Consider the following 19,942-nt stretch of genomic DNA (forward strand, 5'->3'; position numbering starts at 1 on the left):
TTCTAGTGCATTATTTTTTCTGAAAGCAATGTGGCTAGACAATCAAAGGGAAACTGGAAGGAAGAGGAAAGAAATAGCAGGTAGAAATTAAATTTAATTATTTATCATCACCCATAATGATCCCTAGTATCATTCTAAAGCCATATACACTCATGAACCTACAATTCCAAATGCCCATATGTGGCACAATTTAATGATCCCATTTTCAAGTTCCTTATATTTTGAAGATACTCAGAAATTTCAAGCCATACTTACGGGTGGCAATGACCAACACCGACGGTGACAATCCCTGAAAAGAGATCTAAATATCTTCGACCTTCATAGTCGAATAACCATTGCATATATCCTTGTTGGAGCAATAAGGGCTTCTGGAAATAAGTGGATATGAAGGGTGAAAAATTCTGTTTCCGAATCTTCAGGATATGGTTGTAAGGCTGGGACTGTAGAAAAAGAATTCTTATGTTCAATTCAATAAATTTAACTCAATCAAAAAATATTATGCATATGTTATATGCAGAGCATGATGCTAGGTACTAAGGGAGATAAAAAGGTAGATTTAGACCAGGTATCTACCCCTATTAAGTTTACAATCTAGTAGTGAATAGGACACAAATATAGGTGTGCACATATTTAGATATATATAGACACACATGTATGTATACATGCTTACAATGCACACACACATACCATGTACATATATGTGTGTATACAATATAAATACATGATACATACATGAGAAAAGTATAGAACAAAGTGTTTGGATCATAGGGAAGAACTGGATAATGAAAGCTTCCTTGTAGACATCTAGTTTAAGTTTTGAAAAAACAAATAGGGATTTAGTAGGTGAAAAAAAGAGGTAGGATACTTCAGGACTGAAAGGTATAGTGTAAGCTCTTCTAGGGCATTTTCTCTTTCTATCTCCAAGGTCTAGCATAGTAATTTATATCTAACAATTGACTGGACCCATGATTTCATTGGTTCATTGAGCTCCTAGTTAGGAACTTCCTCTATCATTGCATGTAGAAGCAACTTCCAGTCTTAGAGAATTGGTTGAAGCATTAAGAGATATATGATCTGCTTAGTTACACAGCTAGTATAAATTGGAGTTTTCTTGTCTTTTTCCCCCTGTCTTTGAAGCCGATTCTCAATCCACTTAGTTATGCATATAGTAATATGCTTAATGAATAAATAAATGAATAAAAGAAATAACTTGATAAATTCTGGTTGAAGGAAACATGAACCTCTTCTTTTCTCTCTTGCCTCTCCAATGAAATGTTAGTTCCTTGAGGGCTGGGTCATTTTAAATTTTTTTTGAATGCCTAGAATTTAGCATAGTATATTAATGAAGAGGACCACTGATATTATGGGGGTGATATCTTGACTTGCTCATGAATTAGATTTAAATGAGACAGAATGACACACTCTTCTCCACTCTTCAAAGTCCAGTGGCGAGACAAAAATGAAGATGACTGACAAAGTTGCTCCTTAATTAATGAGTTTTCAAATACCTTATGAAATTCATAACATTACTGTTTATGGCACTATTAGCCAGCTACCATATTGCAGGTAATTGCTGCTAATGCAGGGAAATGCTGCTCTTTTAAAATAAAAACAAATAAATACTATAAAGATTCTTAATGCATTGTAGAAGCTTAAAATCTGAAATATTTATTTAACATACTCTTTATATACAGCATTAAGCACTTTGAGAATGGAGATTGTGTTTTTTATCCTTTGCATCTCATTCAGATTCTCATAATGCTTTGATTATTTTGGTCATTTCATAAATATCTATTGAATGGAATCAATTGAATTACTTTCCACTTGCCTGACCTTGAACATCACCATTCTGATGTTAGTTTCCTCATTTACAAAAGTAGGGCAATGGATTTCAGGGTTCTTAATTTGGGGGTCTGTGCAGTGTTTTTTTTTAAGATTTTGATAACTTTATTTCAATATAATTGTTTTCTTTGTAATCTTATGTAATGTATTTTATGCATTTAAGAACACTTTTGAAAAAGAGTCTAAAAACCATTACATTGAATTCCCAATCCCTATCTTTATGCCCACCTGCATTTTTGATTTCCTTCACAAGCTAATTGTACAATATTTCAGAGTCTGATTCTTTTTGTACAGCAAAATAACGTTTTGGTCATGTATACTTATTGTGTATCTAATTTATATTTTAATGTATTTAACATCTACAGGTCATCCTGCCATCTAGGGGAGGAGGTGGGGGGTAAGAGGTGAAAAATTGGAACAAGAGGTTTGGCAATTTTTAATGCTGTAAAGTTACCCATGCATATAACCTGTAAATAAAAGGCTATTAAATAAAAAAAAAAGAAAAAGAGTCTGTACTAAACTGCCAGTGGATGCCATAATACAAAAATGGTTAAGAATCTCGGGAATAGATAAACCTGGTCTGAGAAGCTAGTGAGCATGACTTTTGTTGTTCAATGCATTTTGCTCTCCTTCATTGACTCTTCTCCTTTTATTATTCAAAGTTTTTCTCAAGAAAGACCTGAAATCAATCATTAGTATAAAGTTAAGTCTGTGTACCACCTCTCCACAGGATGTTTCTAACCCAAATCTTACCTTTAAATGAGAAAGAAAAGGGCTTATCTCTAGTAAGGAGAATGAAAGAAAGCAGCAAAAGGAGGTATTTGAGGAAGAGGAGTAGGTCATCCTAGTATCCTAGAAATTTTATTCCATATAAGATACCCCCTTTTCTTTAAGGTTCATCTTTTTGAAAAGATAACCAACTCCTGACCACAGTCATACCTTGGGCCAGGAGTACATTTCCAAGATTATTGGTGCCTGAGAATTCCCATTGTACTTTTGCTAGATGAGCTATATTTTCTTCATGACATAGAGAAGTGAGTAATTGACTGAAATGCTGATTCAATATTTTGCATGTGCTTTTTTGTACTTCTAGATCAAAGTACAAAGAAGGGATAGGGAGTGAAGTACCCTCCTATGAAAAGCACATTGTCAATTGCCTATGCAGAGAAGAATTCCTGGCTGCTATTTATCTGTTTCCTTTTATGAGCACAGGTCAGACAAAATGTTTTTTCTTTGTTTTTTTCAAATGAAAATTCAAGAGATCCTCAGAGATCAAGAGTTCCTGAATTAGATTATTCAGAAATGGGTTTCTACAGGGAGAATACAGTAACAACATAGTATCTATCATTTTACAACTTATAGATTAAAGTCTTATCAAGTGGGGAAGGGGAAGAAGCAGACTAGGCTAAAATTATACTTTTGGCTTTTTTTTAAGTGTTTTTCTGAGTTCTTTGGAGAACAAATGGATTCAGGATAGAAGATTCTCTGTTTTGTTGCTGCAATTTAGTTTCTCTCTTTTCTGCTGAAATGGTGATTGGGTTTAACTATTCCTCACTAACTGAAAGTTCTTTGAATAGATATTAGATTATAAGTTTTATGAACCCTTGATGCTATAATTGACATATGTAAATAATTCAAGTTAATTTCTGATATTTTCTTTTCTCCCTCAGGACTGATAGTAGTTTTAAGGAGCTAGGTGTCTGATCTGTCATAGGTCATAAATTACTTTTTTGGTCAGAAAAGGGACTTGAATTGCCCTGGAAACAAATAGTATATGACAATTACACATTAGAAAAATCTGGCTATTGGGGATGACTTTTTCTATTCTGCTTGATGTTCTTATATTAAATAAAACATCCTCAAAAATATTGCCAAAAAAAAAAGATGTACTTTGGTAAGAGAGTAGCATAGTGTAGTGAATAGTGCTGGTCTTAGAGCCAGGAGGACTTGCATTTGGATCTTGACTGAAATATCCTGGCTGTATGACTCTGGGCAAGATGACGCAATCTTTCTAATTCTGCGGCAATTTCACTAATTAAAACATAGCTATAAATTGTATATAATTGCCATTTGAGAAATGACCAAACAATGAGAAAATTTATCACTGACTACATGTTAGAGAAAAGAGTGATTTTATTAATCTTGTTAACCTGTAATTCTATAAAAACTGTAATTTGATTGGCATAGGGAGCTCCCAGTGAGGAATTTCCTTTAATAATACTTTATTAGCACACTGTCTGCAGTTTATAATATAAGAGATTTGCCTGGGATACTGAGAATAACTAAGTGACTTCTCGAGGGTTATTCAGCAATTATATGTTAGAGGCGAGAGTTGAACTCAGGTTTTTCTGGCTACAAACCCAGGTCTCTGTTTACCTTACCATATTACCTTTCACTTCAAATGTTATCAAGAATTAAAATTAAGGGGTATGGTTATTGTTTGAGATGGACTACCTTTAGTAAATATGCAAGGATACTTGTAGGTTGAATTAGAAATAGAAAATATTAGAACTGAAGGAGAACTTGAAGATGATAATCTAAGTTATGAATCCAGTTTCTCCAATGAGGATGAAACAAAAATTCCAAAGGGTTAATAAAAGTCATTAAATATGTATTAAGTGTTTACTTAGGACATAATATAGGCACTGTACCAGGCATTCAGGCATTGTGCCCAGCATTATAATTTTTTTAAAAAGACAGTATCTACTCTTAAAGGGCTTACAGTCTAATGAGGTAAGACAACACGCAAAATGGCGGAAGTGAAAAGAAGGAACCCATATAGGGGTATGTTGGAGAAAAATGAGAATTTCCAGAGTAATACAGTCAAAGAGATTTACCGAGGTCATGCAGTTAGTCAGAGGTAGAGCTTAGTTTCCTGAGATTCTTCAGAGTCTCAAAAAATACACAAATACTTTCTGCACTACACAAACATCTGCCATAGGAATTTTGCAAAGAAGAACTCCTTTGATTATGTCTAAAACATTGAGTCCTACCTCATATTTTTCAGGTGTGAAGTCACATGGAGGTATTTTAGGTGATTCATGAACACTAAGCTTAGATTCAGACGTCCAGCAGGCACCTACCAAAAAACCCAGCACATTAGGATTGTATTCTAGCTATCACAGTCCTTCTCTAATACCAGACAAATGTCCAATTATGAAAATCCCTTAGAGTTGACTATAAGATAAGGAAAGTGCATTCTAGAGTGACTAAGTACTTTGTTTATGTTATACAAATAGTCAGTAGATAACCTGGGTTTCAAATCCAGATTTTCTGAATCCAAAAGCTAGTGCTCCTTCCATAATGATACACTGCTTCCATCAGGAGGTTTTGAGATCTGTGCTATTAAGGAAAGACCAACACCAAAGATACCAGTACATTCTCCAAAGTATCAAAATAAATAACAAGTTCAAAATTAATTAGGCTTTGAAATATAGTCATATCTGGGTCTAAAAAATCCTCCAGAAATAAGGTTCCTTTCCTAAAAAAAGGTAGAATGCTGTTTTTTTTTTTAATGTTGTTGTTTGTTGTTATTGTTGTTGTTTTTTGAAGGACTAGTAAGGAAGTGTTCACTGAGGAGGGGGAGGTTTAAGATTCTGGTAAATAGAACTAGCAGAATGAAAAACTGACTCCCACGTGAGAGGGAGGCACTGTCCAAGGTGCTGTTATGCAGCCTCAATTTTGCTGGAAAAAAGCTCTACTTGAAGAAATCAGAGAGGGTCAGCATTTGGACAATAAAGCTTCCCTCACCTAGGAGAAAAGAAAAGAATAAGTCTTTAAAAGTATACTACACTGAAATCAATAACTCAAAAACTTTCCTATGGCTTTGGTTTTCTACATGGCTCCTTATTTCTACATTTGGTTTTGAAGTTTTTGATAGTTGTGCATTATCAGAAAGGACTAAATAACTTCTGAGGATCTTTCTAAATCTAAAAGTCTATGAATTGACTATTTTGGCCTCTAGACATTATGCATACAGGATAAAAGATTAAAAAAGCATTTAGATAGAATTAAAAGATACCCTTTCCCAATACACAAAAAGTTAAGGATATTCATTGATGTACTATGATTCTCTATTAGTTGTCAGTAAGAATGTTAGAATGTTGAATTGTTATTGAATATTAGAATGAGATATCATCTAATATACTATCTAGTACCATTAATTGTAGGATTTATTAATCCAGGTTCCACGAACTTTTTGGAAAACTTTTTTATATTATTAGTTGATGTTAGGATTCTTACAAGGTGCTAAGTCACTGGAATTGATAGAGACAATAATTATCTGATTTAGAATGGTTCAGTATGACTGATCTGATCCTACAAGGAGATGTTATGGCCCAGAACTTGAAACAAAATATTAAGTGGAATTTTAGGAGACAGTGGTTAAATCTAGTTTAGCACTGATTTAATCCTACCACAAATAATGGTTTCCTAGTGATATAATGATTGATGTATACTCAGTGTACAGCATAAAAGCAAGAAGCTCTCAGGGTCAGACACACAGGCTCCCTAGAAGCTCTCAGAGCTCAGCCAGGATTCAGTCGAGCAGATTCACAAGCCAGAGAAGGCAGCTTAAGTTCTCGGAACCAAGACTGCAGAAGGCCTCTAAGAAAACTAGCCGAGTCCCAAGTGAAGGAGATAAAACTTTGAAGGATACAATAAAGGATTTGGATTTTAACTCCTGCCTGCATTTGGGGTGATTACACTAAACTGAAACTAAGGCTGCTTCCAGAAGCCCCCCAAGAAACCTGCTCCCAGAAAACATTATATTTTAGAGAAGAATATTATAAGTTTCCTTTATAATTCTGTGTATTTCATTTTGTACTTTTATTCCAAAAAGGTTTATTAACTTTAGCAGATTGAAAAAGGAATTCATAACACAAAAAGGTTAAGATTCCCTGATATAGTTTGGTCTCATGAAGAGTTCTCATGATTATAATTTTAGGTCTGGGAGGGATTTTAGGGATTATCTAATCATTCCCCCCCCCCTTTTTTTTTTACAGAGGAAACTAAATCCCTAGAGAAATTATTTGTCAAAATCATGTAATTTGTAAGTGATAAAGTTTGAACTAGATCATGTCTTTTGACTCCTCAACAAAAATTTCCCCTTATTACTTTACAATGTAATTGCCCCATTTCTTCCCTTTCTCTCTCTCTTTTTATTCCTACATATTTTGTAGGAAATCACAAAATCATAAATCCATGCTAGAAGGTACCTAGCTGTTTTATAGACTAGGGGAGATAAACAAAATAATCCCTCCTATTCAGTTGAATGAACAAATGAAACAAAAGCCTTTTTCTTATTATGAATGCAAAGGTAAAAGACAGAATGGTTACTGAGTCATTTTTCCTAAGAAAACACAATAGACAACTATTTTTAATTAAGTTTGAAAGTATCTCTTTTGGACAGATTTTTCTTTCAAAATATCCCATTTTTCTGTTTCAGAAAATCACTGATGTCATTAATTTGCTTTTAGTACATTAAACAAGTGGCTTTTGGTTAAGCTTGAATAACAAGGGGAAAAGAGGTATCTAAAGCTTTCTGAGAATTTTTCCCTTCAAGAGATGCTTTTCTTGTCTTTATTAGTTTCTCACATGAGATGATAAAATCTTACAGTGCTTCTAAGAATCCCAGATCTCCTGGTTCCTTCAGTATCATTTACATCACCTTCTAAACAAGGGCTCTTTATGGAGTTACTAATTCATTGAATCTAAAGTTAGAGGTACATCAAGATGTGAAAAAATTAAACTTTTAAACAGAAAGTCTTTAATATTAGATTCAAAGTAAATACTAAGACTAAGGCTAGATCCATACTAGAAAAAGCAAATTAAAAAATTAAAACAAATTTTCAGATAAATTAAATCTACACTCAATCTGACATGGCTTTCCTATTCCTGGGCTCTTGTTTATTTCCTCCCTTCTTTCTTTCTCTATTAAAAACTTTTTAAAAATCCCGACAAACATCAATACCATATACTATTACCAATCAATTTGCATTTATTTTATATAGATTTTGAATTTGCTTATCAACATATGAATTATTTCTTGCAATGGACTATAAACTCCTAGAGGAAAGAAATTTTTATTTTTGTATTTGTGTTCTCAGCACCTATCAAAATTTTGGAAACATAAAGAAATCAATTTATGAATACTTATAGAATTTGGTTTTGAATATTCTGGCCTCCGTTAACTATGTATTTCTGAAAACTGCATTTTTGAGTGAGAATTACTTGGACAAACATTTGAATTATCTGTTCACAGTATCTCTAATTTGGAAGGATCCTCAGAGGCCATCTAGTCAAATTATTATCCAAGTCCTTTTTTGGGGGTGGTGCAAAGAGGAAATGGTGACAGTAGGGGTGTGAAATAGTGGAACTAATGGCCTAGAAAATAGCTCATTCTCTTAAAGGTAGTTTTTATCTGATGGAAAACTAGATATCCTAAGCAAAAAATACAGTCAAGGTTTTCCTTCTTTAGAAAGAAGATAAAGATGCAATAGCATAGCTTTAAGTTTCTATGTTTCCTAGACTGCTTCCCTAGGACTTGAGATAATGGCTTGGTGGGTATATTTTTGAGGGAAGGTTTAGCCACCCCTAAAGTGAGCAGATTGTGTGAATTCCCATGTTATTTACTTGGTTTATAGTTATCCAGATCTTCCAGGTATTGCAGGTATCACTGTCACTTCTACAAATTATTGAGGCATACAAGGATTTAGTAAATGCAACTTGGTTGCATTTACTATCTATAGATTATCCCACTCAAACAAAGAAAATGGAATAGACATGTAGAAAGACAGATGATATTGGTCATTAGGCTGAGGCTGCTTCAATGGAAATGTATTTATTACCTGATCAAATAGTATCTGTGTGATTTTATGTGAGTGATCAGACTTGATTTCCAACACTTATAGCATTTAGGGGGGTAGGGGTGAGGGAATGATAACCAGAAACCCGCTGATATTTAGCAATGGCTATTTGTAAAATATGTGTTTCAAAGTGCCTTGGGCAATCTCCATCTCTGTTGATAGCTTCAACTGTGGAATAAAATTTAAACATAGAGAAGGATGGGCTTTGCATAAATGAGTTGTAGAGTTCATTTGCTTGGTAGGCGAATTAGCTAGTTATCTTGGTGATGTATAGTTTATGGGATACTTGAGTATTACAAAGTATCAGAGTGGGACAAGACATGAGAGGTTATCCATTTTAACCCATAGATAAGCAGGAATTTCCTCTATGACATTTCTGACAGCTACTTTCCTTAGAAGAACTCTAATAATAGAGAAATCACAGAATTTCAGGACAGTTCATTTCACTTTTCTTTTTTCTTTTTTCTTTTTTTTTAAATTTAATAGCCTTTTATTTACAGGATATATACATGGGTAACTTTACAGCATTAACAATTGCCAAACCTCTTGTTCCAATTTTTCACCTCTTACCCCCCCCCCCCTCCCCTAGATGGCAGGATGACCAGTAGATGTTAAATACATTAAAATATAAATTAGATACACAATAAGTATATAAATTGTGGTATATGAAAATTATGGAATATTACTGTTCTGTAAGAAATGACCAACAGGATAATTTCAGAAAGGCCTGGAGAGACTTACATGAACTGATGCTGAGTGAAATGAGCAGGACCAGGAGATCATTATATACTTCAACAACAATACTATATGATGACCAGTTCTGATGGATCAGGCCCTTCTCAGCAACGAGATCAACCAAATCATTTCTAATGGAGCAGTAATGAACTGAACTAACTATGCCCAGAAAAAGAACTCTGGGAGATGACTAAAAACCATTACATTACATTACATTACATTACCAATCCCTATATTTATGCACACCTGCATTTTTGATTTCCTTCACAAGCTAATTGTACAATATTTCAGAGTCTGATTCTTTTTCTACAGCAAAATAACGTTTTGGTCAGGTATACTTATTGTGTATCTAATTTATATTTTAATACATTTCACTTTTCAATGGCTTTAACTATTAGAAAAATTTTCTTTATATTGGATAAAGATCTTCTTCACAATTTCTATGAATTGTTTCTATTTTTGCTCTTGGAGTTCAATAAAAAGGTCAAATCTCTCCTATATAAAACTTTCAAATACTTGGGCCTAGCTTTCATGCCCTCCTAAAGCTTTTTTTCTCTAGCAAAACATCATCAATAATTTGTCTGCTCTATCTGCCTATTGGGTTGTGTCAACTGTCATAGAATGGCAAAATTTTATAGTGTAGTCCAAAATAATGCAAGTCAAACTGAAAACTCCACTTGAAGTGAGATAGAGAAGACATGGAAAAACATTTTATCTGAGGAATTTCTTTTTCAGTTGATTCTCTAGATTTCTCTAAGCAATTTTTTTTTTGTTTTCCTCTTTGCCTAAAAGTATTCCATTTGGTTCTTCAGAGACTGTCATATTAAATTATTCATAGTGATATATTATTATCACCAGAAGAATATTGATATTAAAAAGATAAATTTTTATTATGAGGAATACAAGTTGGTAAAAGTGCTAGGTAATTTCCTAAAAGCTAATGATCTACTTTTTTATTCCTATTAAATTTTGAGTCTTGTTCATTTTCCTTTTGCAAATTTCCTTTGACGTTTACTCTATCCAAATTTATTGCTCAATCCAGAGTCTGGTCACTGTTTTCTACTAATCCAACAAAATATTTTCTCTTCTTTTTCAAAGAGTTCAATGAGCAACTCATAATTTCTCATCACCCAAACTCTTCTACTCATTTTAGGGGAACTTCAACATATATGCTAATTTTTCCTTAAATTTCCTGGAATTCCAGGAATGTGCTGGTAAATGTTAAACAATCAGTTCTTGGGGAAAAAATGAATGCATGATATAACCTTTAAGTTTAATCAACATTATTAACATTTTCTCCATCAGGCCACCTCTGATTATACTCTTTATTTCCCAATTATGAATTTGACCTTAATTTCTCATGGTTTACAATTAAATGCATGAAATTCAAGTTTTTTCTTTTGGTAAAAACCCTAGAGGTCTTTTGTTATCTTTTCCATTGGTCTTTTGAGGGCAGTGTAAGTGGCAGCCTGTGATTCATATCACAAGGGAGCAAAATATGCCTGGAGAGGCTCATTAACTGGTTGTCTGGATGGAGCTGACTTTAAATCTAGTTTCAAGTTTTTCAAATGAGTAAGTATCACAGAGTTCTTAGAGAAACACATATAGCTTTTAGTTATTTATTTCATTGTGAACTTATTCTGAATTAATTTCACTTTATAACCTTCTCAACCCTCTATTTCCTTTTTATGATGGCTGCTAAATTACTATTATTATTAATGGAGAGGAAGGCACATGATATGAACATATGGTGAAAATTCTCTTTTTATCTAGTGGGGTATGAAGGCTATCAATCATTAACTAGTTTGGAAGGCCTACAGAGGATGATTTATATTTCTTTAACTCTTTAATAGTAATAATGTGCTATTTTAAAAGTTTCCATATCCTTGTAACATATAGTACTCAGATCAGGGATTAAGTTGATTTCATGCATATTCAGTTTTAACAGATTAAATTAAATACATGCATACACATATGTACATATATCCGTACACAAATACACATATCTATATACATATATATTGTACAAATAAAAGTCACTGCCTCAAGCTTTTCTAAGACATTCTCCTCATAGGTGCCATAATAATATTCCTAGGGGTAGCTAAATGGCACAGTAGGTAGAGCACCAGTCCTGAAGTCAGGAGGACCTGAGTTCAAATCTAGCCTCAGACACTTAACACTTCTTGGCTGTGTGACCCTAGGCAAGTCACTCAAACCCAATTGCCTCAGGGGAAAAAAAAGAGCAACCCCAAAACTTCCTAAAGCACAGATTTGGGCATTCTGTTACTGAGAAATTTTTTATAGTGGGTTTCTTTGATTTCTCTTGGACCTCCTTTCAGTTTGGCAAATCTTTGGGTCCCCTTCTCAGGATAATGCTTTTATTAAAAAATCATGATTTAAGAAAATATTAAATTTCAGTTAGAACTTAGTGGAAATGAAGAATTTTTCACTCACCCCCTCCTCCATTTAAGGATCCTCTGGAATCGATCAACAAATGTCTAACTGAGTAGTCCTGTTCTAGTCTCCTTATAACCTCTGACATAAAATACAAATGCTTTTCTTTGACACCTAAAATCCATTCACAATCTGACTTCAGCCCACTTTTCCATGTTTATTTTCTCTTTCCCACATTCAATGTTTCAGGAAAACTGGTCTATTTGTTGCCAGTATACAATATTCCATTCTGTGTCTGTAGTTTCATCCTCATGGCTGGAATGCACTCCCTCCCCACCTACACTTCTCAAATTCCCAATTTTCTTCAGTTACCTGTTATATGAACTCCCTTTCCTGATCTTCCTCTATTTCTAGTGATTTCCTTGAAAGTAGTTTATATATTTTGAACATGAGTATATATAGTATGTGTGGATAGGTAATACAATGATAAACTTTAATAGCTTATCCCAAGAATCTTGGGATATTCTTTATATTTGTTTAGTCATTTTGAGTTGTGCCCTATTCTTTGTGACCCTGTCTGGGGTTTTCTTGGCAAAAATACTGAAGTGTTTCGTCATTTTCTTTTCCAACTTATTTCCAACTTATTCCAACTTATTTCCAACTTTTCCAACTTTCTATTCCAACTCATTATGAGGAAACTGAGGCAAACAGTTACATGACTTACCCAGGGCCACACTGATAGTCAGTGTCTGAGGTCAGATTTGAACTTGGGAAGATGAGACTTCATTTCTCCTGGTCTGACACTTTATCTATTGTGCTCTCTAGCTGCCTGCTCCTCTATATACATATGTTTAATGATAAGGATGATAGCTAGCATTTTTATAATGCCTACTATATGCAAAGCACTTTCTAAATATTAATTTATTTTGATCCTCAAAATAACTCCGGGAAGTCAATTCTATTATTACTATTGTTTTACAGTTGAGAAAACTGGGACAGAGAGATTGGTCTAAGGTCATTCAGCCAAAAAGTGTTTGAGGTCAGATTTGAATTTAAATATCCTCAGGCCCAGCACTCTATTCACACAGGCTCCCTAGCTGCCTCTAGATGTATGGTGTATATATGCTTATATATGTATATGTATATATTCCTATCATATTTATAAAACATCATGTATATTTTATATTTAGAGGGCTTTCCTAAAGTGCAATGGATTGTATCAGGAAATAATGGACTATTTTCTTGCTGAAGGTTTTCAGTAGAAGTCAAGATGACAATTTGCTGGAGATATTTTAAAGTTGCATTGGAGGAAATGGCCTCTGGGTTTCTTCCTTTTTCTGAGATTCTGTAATTCCTTATATGCATTTGTGTACTTACAGAAAACATGTGCATATGTGTGGATTCATGTATATATATATATATATATATATATATATCTTTATGTATGTCTATAGCTCTATATAGATATGCATGTGAAGAAAAAAGAGGAGAAATAAAATCCCAGAAAGATATTTTGATGATCAAATGAATCTCTCAGCACATATTCATATAAGCAATACTTTATACTCTCTGAGTCTCTCATTAGTGAGGATAAATCAGGTGTCCTAAATGAGTTCTTTGTGAGCTACTGGTCTTTCAAGTGGATATCCAAGGTAGTTGCTGCTCTACTTGAGCCCCATTTCTACAGGTTTCATGGAATCCCAGGAAAGAGAAAGTGAGGGGGGCGGATTTACAGCTCCCTTTGCCTCCTCCTTCAGAGAGGGGCCACTACTGGTCCTCTCCTTCATCCATAGGGATGATAAAATTTTGTGTAAATAAAAGTAGTATTTCCATCAGAGAACCATTGAAAAAGCTTTGGATTTAGAGATAAAGGACTTGAGTTTAAATGATAGTGCTACTATTTACTTATGTGACCTTCTCTTGAAAAATGAGGGGTTTAGACAAGATAATCTTTAAGACTCCTCCAGCTTTAATTTCTATCACCATATGACATATAAAAATGAGCAGAAACATGTATAATATAGGCTAAGTGATATACAAATGTCGTTGATGGATGGCTCATTCACAAGGGGGTTATGGAAAAAAGCAGCTGTAAAATACCATACTAAAGTTAGGAAGAAATGGATTCTAGTTTTGATTTGGCCCATTATTAGTTATGTGACTTTAGGAAAGTCATTCAGCTCTTTTGGACCTCTTAAGTCATTTGTAAGATAAGTTTGATCATCTTTAGACTCCCTTTCTACCTTCTATTTATATATAGTGTCCTATATAACTGGGGATTAGGATTGGGGAATTTCCTTAATGTTGCCCAACAGGAAACCCATTCCCCCTTTCCCCTCCTGTGATAGTCACCCAGGAAGAAATTTGAGGAACTCCTTTCTCCTTCCTCTTTCTACCTTCCTTCTTCCCATCAAATCTCCCATGAGCCCTACATCTCCCTCCTTTCTACTTACCACATTGTAGGAAGCACCTCTTGGACATTTGGAAGAAGGAAGCTTTTAGGAGAGCCATAATTATCAGACAACTGTCTCAGGAGAGCATAGTACAGGAGGCATCCAGTCACTTCCAGAGCAGTTGAACTTTGAGATTTAGGATTGGATAGAAGAGGAGAGAGGGCAAGGGAGAGAAGAAAGGAGAGAGGGGGAGGAGCCTGGCACAGTACCATCTCCTCCTCTGTGCAAACATGGGAGTCTGCAGAGAGGCTGTACAAAGAGCTCCTTGGGAGAGAAAAAAGAAAAATCCAGGATCATTTGGATTCTGCTTTGAAGGGAGAGTTCTTCTCTGAATCTGGGCTCTACCAGTTGCTGGAAAACAAAAGAAGAATAGCAGAAGAGAGTGGAGAAAACACCAAATGACTGGGAAAAGTTAATAGATGACATCATTAACAAAAAAAGAGATAATTAAGAAGAGTATAAACTACCAACTCATATGTTTGTTTTTCTCTTCTTTATAAATTATTTTTTAAAAATTCAAAATTCTGAACTTAGGAAATAAAAGAAGAATTTCCATAACAAAGTAGAATAGAAAAAGGAGGATTGCACATGAAACTGCAATCTATTACATACAACTTGCTCTTCCTTTTCAATACCTAATAAAATTATTGTGTCATTTTCTTTTTTTTTATCCCTAGAGATGGCTATCATTAGGCACAAATATGTATATAATGAGAATCTATAAATGAGAATAACTTACAAGAGTATTGATAGTAAACTTTATGGAAATGTGAAAGGGGAAGAGATGGGCTTTTTAGATAATATTTTTAAAGCATTTAATACATTGCCTGGCATGTATTAAGTGTGAAATAAATGCTCCCTTTCCCCCCTCTCTCCTTTCCTTCTTTCCTTCCTTCTTCCCTTCTTTCCTCTCTTCCTTTCTCTCTCTCCCTTTTATTCATTTCTTCTCTTCTTTCTTTTCCTTCCTTTGTTCTTTCCTTCTCTTCCTTCATTTTTTCTCTCTTCCTTCCCTTTCTTCCTTCCTTCCTTCCTTCCTTCCTTCCTTCCTTCCTTCCTTCCTTCCCTCCCTCCTTCTTCCTTCCTTCCTCCCTCTTTTTCTTCCCTTCTTCCTTCCTTCATTCTTTTTTTCTTCTTTTTACTTCCTTTCTTTCCTCCTTCCTTCTTTTATTCCTGGTAGTGTATTCTAGATATCAAAACAGCTACTGAAGATTCATAGAGATAGGAAATAAAAGACCTTCTATTTCCTTACAACTTCTGCCTTTTAAAATCCTTGGTCTCTTTCAGGGTTCAGCCCATGCTTTAAAAACCTTTTACATGAGATCTTTCATGGTTCATCTAGCCACTCTTCCTTTCCTTTCTTTGCCTTGTCTCATCTTGCCTTCATTCCTTTCTTGTCTCCCTTCCTCCTCTCCCTCTGTCCACATAGGGAACAATACCCTTAAAATTCATGTGTTCTGCCCAGATGAATATAAATTTTGATCATTGAAATATTGCAAGACATCCTGGAATTTACCAGCTAGATTTCTTTTTAAGGATCATGCTTTAAACCCAAATCACTGTGGCTCTTATTGATAGGCCAACAATAGGTCCCAGCCCAAGTCTCACTTGGTCATGGTTTGGATTCTGATGGTTCAGGATGAATGTAAATAGCAATTATTTCTGCTTTGGCTAGAAACTCTGCCTTTCCCTCCCAGAATGATAACACAGTTTAGCCTTAATTTTAGAAAAATATTACTTTGCTAATTGAAAGAACAATTTAGATGAAATAAATAGCTTTATATGCTAAATTCAGTATATGTCAGAAGAGTCCACAGCTTTTAAATGAACTTTGCTCTTTTGCTCCCAGACTTTCTTTCAATAACTTTTGCAGAGCCTGTGTTAGTGCTTGCTAATAGTTACTCAAAATTTTAAAAAACAGAGTACATTCCAAATGGCCCATTCTGTTTGTTAACCAACTGCCCAGAGAGCCATCTCAATAACAAAGAATAAAAATAAAAACAAAAAATAAAAACAAGTTCAGCAAAACTAATGAACACATAAAAATATTCAGTAGTATATTCAGTGTATCACAGGCATTGGCTTTTCATTTCCCTTCAAAGACTGAGGGAGACCAAATTTGGTTATTGTAGTCTACCGTCAAATAAGTACTTTTTCTTGATAATGAATCAATAAAACACTGGGCAAGGTCGACTTGTAGAATTTGAAATTAGGAATAGTAAATCAAATAGTCTAAAACCAGCCACTTGAATATGAGTAAGAGGAAAGCTCACATTATAAGAATCTGTTTAAAAAGCAAAGATCTAGAGTTCTGATACATGCCAAATGCAGCAAATCAGAACCAAGTCAGTCTATTGAAATATAAAATGCAATAATACTAAGCAAGCCTTAGGATATTGCTGCTGAATTATTTTTGTCAAGCAATTCTGCCAGATAGACAGCTTGTAATGAATCCAGGCATGAAAAAGGAAGCATGTTTTTTGAGGTCTTGAGGAACTCTGTTATCAGGATCAGAAGTCAACTGGAATCAACACTGGAATGGAATAAGTTTACAGGAATTCCTATGAATTAACATATTACCCATAAGCCTCTAACATACTGAAAGTCTTAATAAAAATTCCAGCCCCATAGTTTGTCCAGTTACTGAGGAGTTTTTTTTTTTTAATCTCCTTAATTTCCTTTTCTGTTTATAATGTAGACATAACTATTTTAACTTTTGCCCATGTTTTGGTTTGTGATCCTGCATGTTTTGGACCAAATTGGTTTGGTTAGTGTTCAGCCTTATAAGTTCACAGATTATAGATCATAGATTTAGCAATGGAAACAACCTTCAAGGTTATCCAGTGTGATACTTTTAGTTTACACCTGAGGTTGAGAGAGATGGCTTGCCTGAGATCCCAGAAAGAGTACATATAAGAGTCAGAATTCTAAATCAGATCCTAGGCTAAATCTAATGTCTTCTTACCACTCCTACTCCCCCAATTATCAGATATTTCCTAGACTTGATCTTTATGTCATCACCTAGACTATTTCTCAAGGAAGGGGATACTCTTCTCTTTACAACTAGTAATTTGGGATCTATACCCAGTGGATGGCTAGGTGCTGACCACTGATTAAGCAGAAGCACTTTCTCAAGAAAGAGGGAGACATATTTTTAAAAAGGAATAACAAATGTATTAAATTTCTAGCTCAGTACAAACATTTAAATCCTGTAAACTGTAGATAATAATTCTTTCAAACAAGTCTAAATCAAGGTATACTGGCAAATAGAATGAAATTGGATTACTTCTCTTAGGAAGTTGGCTTTCTGTGACATGAAGACACAGCCTTCCAAGTCATAGAGAAGAGGAACAACAGGAAGAAGGAAAAGGGGGTATGCTGAAGCTTATTCCCCTAATTGTAAAAAAAGTATAGAGAGTTTCTTTCTGCTACTTTGCCTACTGATAAAAGGGTTCAAAGAAGAGAGTGAGCTCTATGTATCTGAGAACTTGACTTTGATGTAGTCAGGTCATATATAATTTTCTTTCTTCTTGCCGGAATAATTCCTAAGGATAATTTCTACTTAGTATCCCTCAATGATTAGAAGCCAAATCCCATCTGCATTCCAAACTATGCTGAGTTTGTGGTTCAGTGGTCTTTATAAAGAACAAATCAGTTTTGAATTAAGGAGATCCAGTTCTATTAATAACAGAAAGTAGACTCCTATATCCAGTGAAATGACATTCATTACTATCCACTTTCTCAACACTTATACTGGATTCAGCTTACTAGGGAAAGGGTAGGGAAAGGATGATGCTTTTATGCTCCTCTTTCTTCAATCCAATTAACTAGAATATAATGAGTAGTCAACTGATAATTATATTATGAAAGATAGGCAAAGATGTTCCTAACTGTTCCCATCAGGCATGTTCAGAAATTCATTTTCTTCTTTCTGTATCATATTTTTAAAAGACAGTCTATATGTGTATAATCCACCAGGTCACACTGGTGGGTAAATTATAGCTGGTCCTGGTCCAGAGAAACTTCTTGAACATGCTTAGAAAATTCACTACCTTCCTTCCACCCCCAATCCCAACTCCTCCCTTCTACCTATGCCTGTTGGGAATTTCCTAATCAGCTCAATCCCTTAAAGACATGACTTTTCCTTTCTAAGTAAATCAGAATACTAAATGGCTCTTTCCAGTAAAAAAAAAAAATGTCTGCTCTTTGATCACTTGTAGACTGAGGTTACTATTAGTTCCTATTTTTAAAACTAAGGCTATCCTTTAGCCAGTCTCTTAGCAATCCAATTTTGGCTGCCTTAATTGTTTTTTTTACCACATCTTCATTCAGAACCAAATGTTTCATTCTAAAATCAAGTGATCCTTCCATTTTTCTCAAGTTCTATATGTATCAACGTTAAATAAAGTTATTTCAAACATTTTTAGTTTTGATTGATTAACAATTTTATCACATTTAATGGCTCAATAAATCTAACATTTAAAACCAATGTTAACAGTTGTTTGAGTCCAGCCCAGAGAATAACTGGAGTTTAAAGTGAGCAGAAAAAGTGCAATACATTTTAAAAGGAAAAGGGAAAGGCATGTGACCATATCTCTGCCCCTGCACTCTAATCAGTTGTGCTGATTCACCAAAGACAAACTTCATATTTGGAGCTTAGAAACTGTCTCATCTCAGGATTTATCACTGCTCCTGATAGCTAAACTTTGCCGTCTGTGGTTTTGGACTCACCTTTCCTGCCCTTTCCCAAGGTCAGTGTAATTACACTGTGTATACAATTTGTCCTCAGGTCAGGTCTTCTGTCCATGGGAAGTTAGGGACTGCTGGAAAAACTGATCCCCTGTAGACCTCTCTCTCCGTCATTGCTCCAGGGCCAGATCTTTTGGGTGGGCCTCAAAAGGTGGGGTACACAAGTATAGTGTAGAAAAGGCTACTTACTGACCACAAGAGGGATAAATAACCAGCATTGTCAACTTCTTCTTTGCATATAAACAATAAATCCAATGCTCCAGGGCAAAAAGGAGAAAGAATTTATTGCTAAATTCCAATTTAGAATTTTTTTATTTCCTGATATACCAGGATTATCCCAGTTGCACTGTGATAATACTCTCTACTATATCTGCCACCAGTTCTCAGTACCTGGGGGATTACTTGAATTTTCCTGCTTTTCTTAGTAAGTGACCAAAAACCATTTTCCCTTTAATTCCATTGAGAGGTGATAAGATGCATTATTTTACTTTAGAAACAGTAAAAATCAATGAAGAAAGAATAGAAAAAAGCTACAAAGGTGTTGAGTTGTTTGATCAGTAACCATAATTTAACCCTATTTGTCTCCAAGTCTGAGGCTCCCCTACTTCTCTTCACTACCTTCCATAGCTCCTCTTTCTCCCAGCTATTAAAAGGAGTGGGATGAAAGGTTGAAGTGGTCACACTCACTGGAGCAAAGGGTATTTCCGGTTCTTTTGATTCTAGTGCTTTTTGCTAAAGGGGACTTTAGACATCAAAAGACTTTGACAACCAGCCAGGCTCAAAAGGGAAAGGAAAAAGTTACACAGAAAAGAAAAGTCATTTATTTACTTGGCCAGAAAGACTAATGTAGGGACAGTCACTGGACTTGGGGTCAGAAGCCCTGAGTTCTGGAAGCAGCTCTGCCAT

At 34.7% G+C, this 19,942-nt stretch overlaps 1 protein-coding gene across 2 annotated transcripts in view; it reads right to left on the bottom strand.

The window, feature by feature from the left end:
- The window catches only part of AGXT2 (alanine--glyoxylate aminotransferase 2), a 46,676-nt gene extending 32,261 nt beyond the window's left edge, over nt 1-14,415 (bottom strand). For both annotated transcript variants that reach the window (XM_023496142.2, XM_012541454.3), the window contains exons 1-3: nt 14,291-14,415; nt 4,836-4,921; nt 256-440 (exon numbers count right to left, since the gene is read on the bottom strand). In XM_023496142.2, the coding sequence (XP_023351910.1) occupies nt 256-440; nt 4,836-4,921; nt 14,291-14,348 (329 nt within the window). In that variant the 5' untranslated portion in view covers nt 14,349-14,415. The remainder of the gene's footprint in view (nt 1-255; nt 441-4,835; nt 4,922-14,290) is intronic.
- Nucleotides 14,416-19,942: the final 5,527 nt, after the last annotated feature.

The sequence above is a fragment of the Sarcophilus harrisii genome, chromosome 1 (assembly GCF_902635505.1).
Source record: "Sarcophilus harrisii chromosome 1, mSarHar1.11, whole genome shotgun sequence".
In the NCBI taxonomy this organism is placed as follows: domain Eukaryota; kingdom Metazoa; phylum Chordata; class Mammalia; order Dasyuromorphia; family Dasyuridae; genus Sarcophilus; species Sarcophilus harrisii.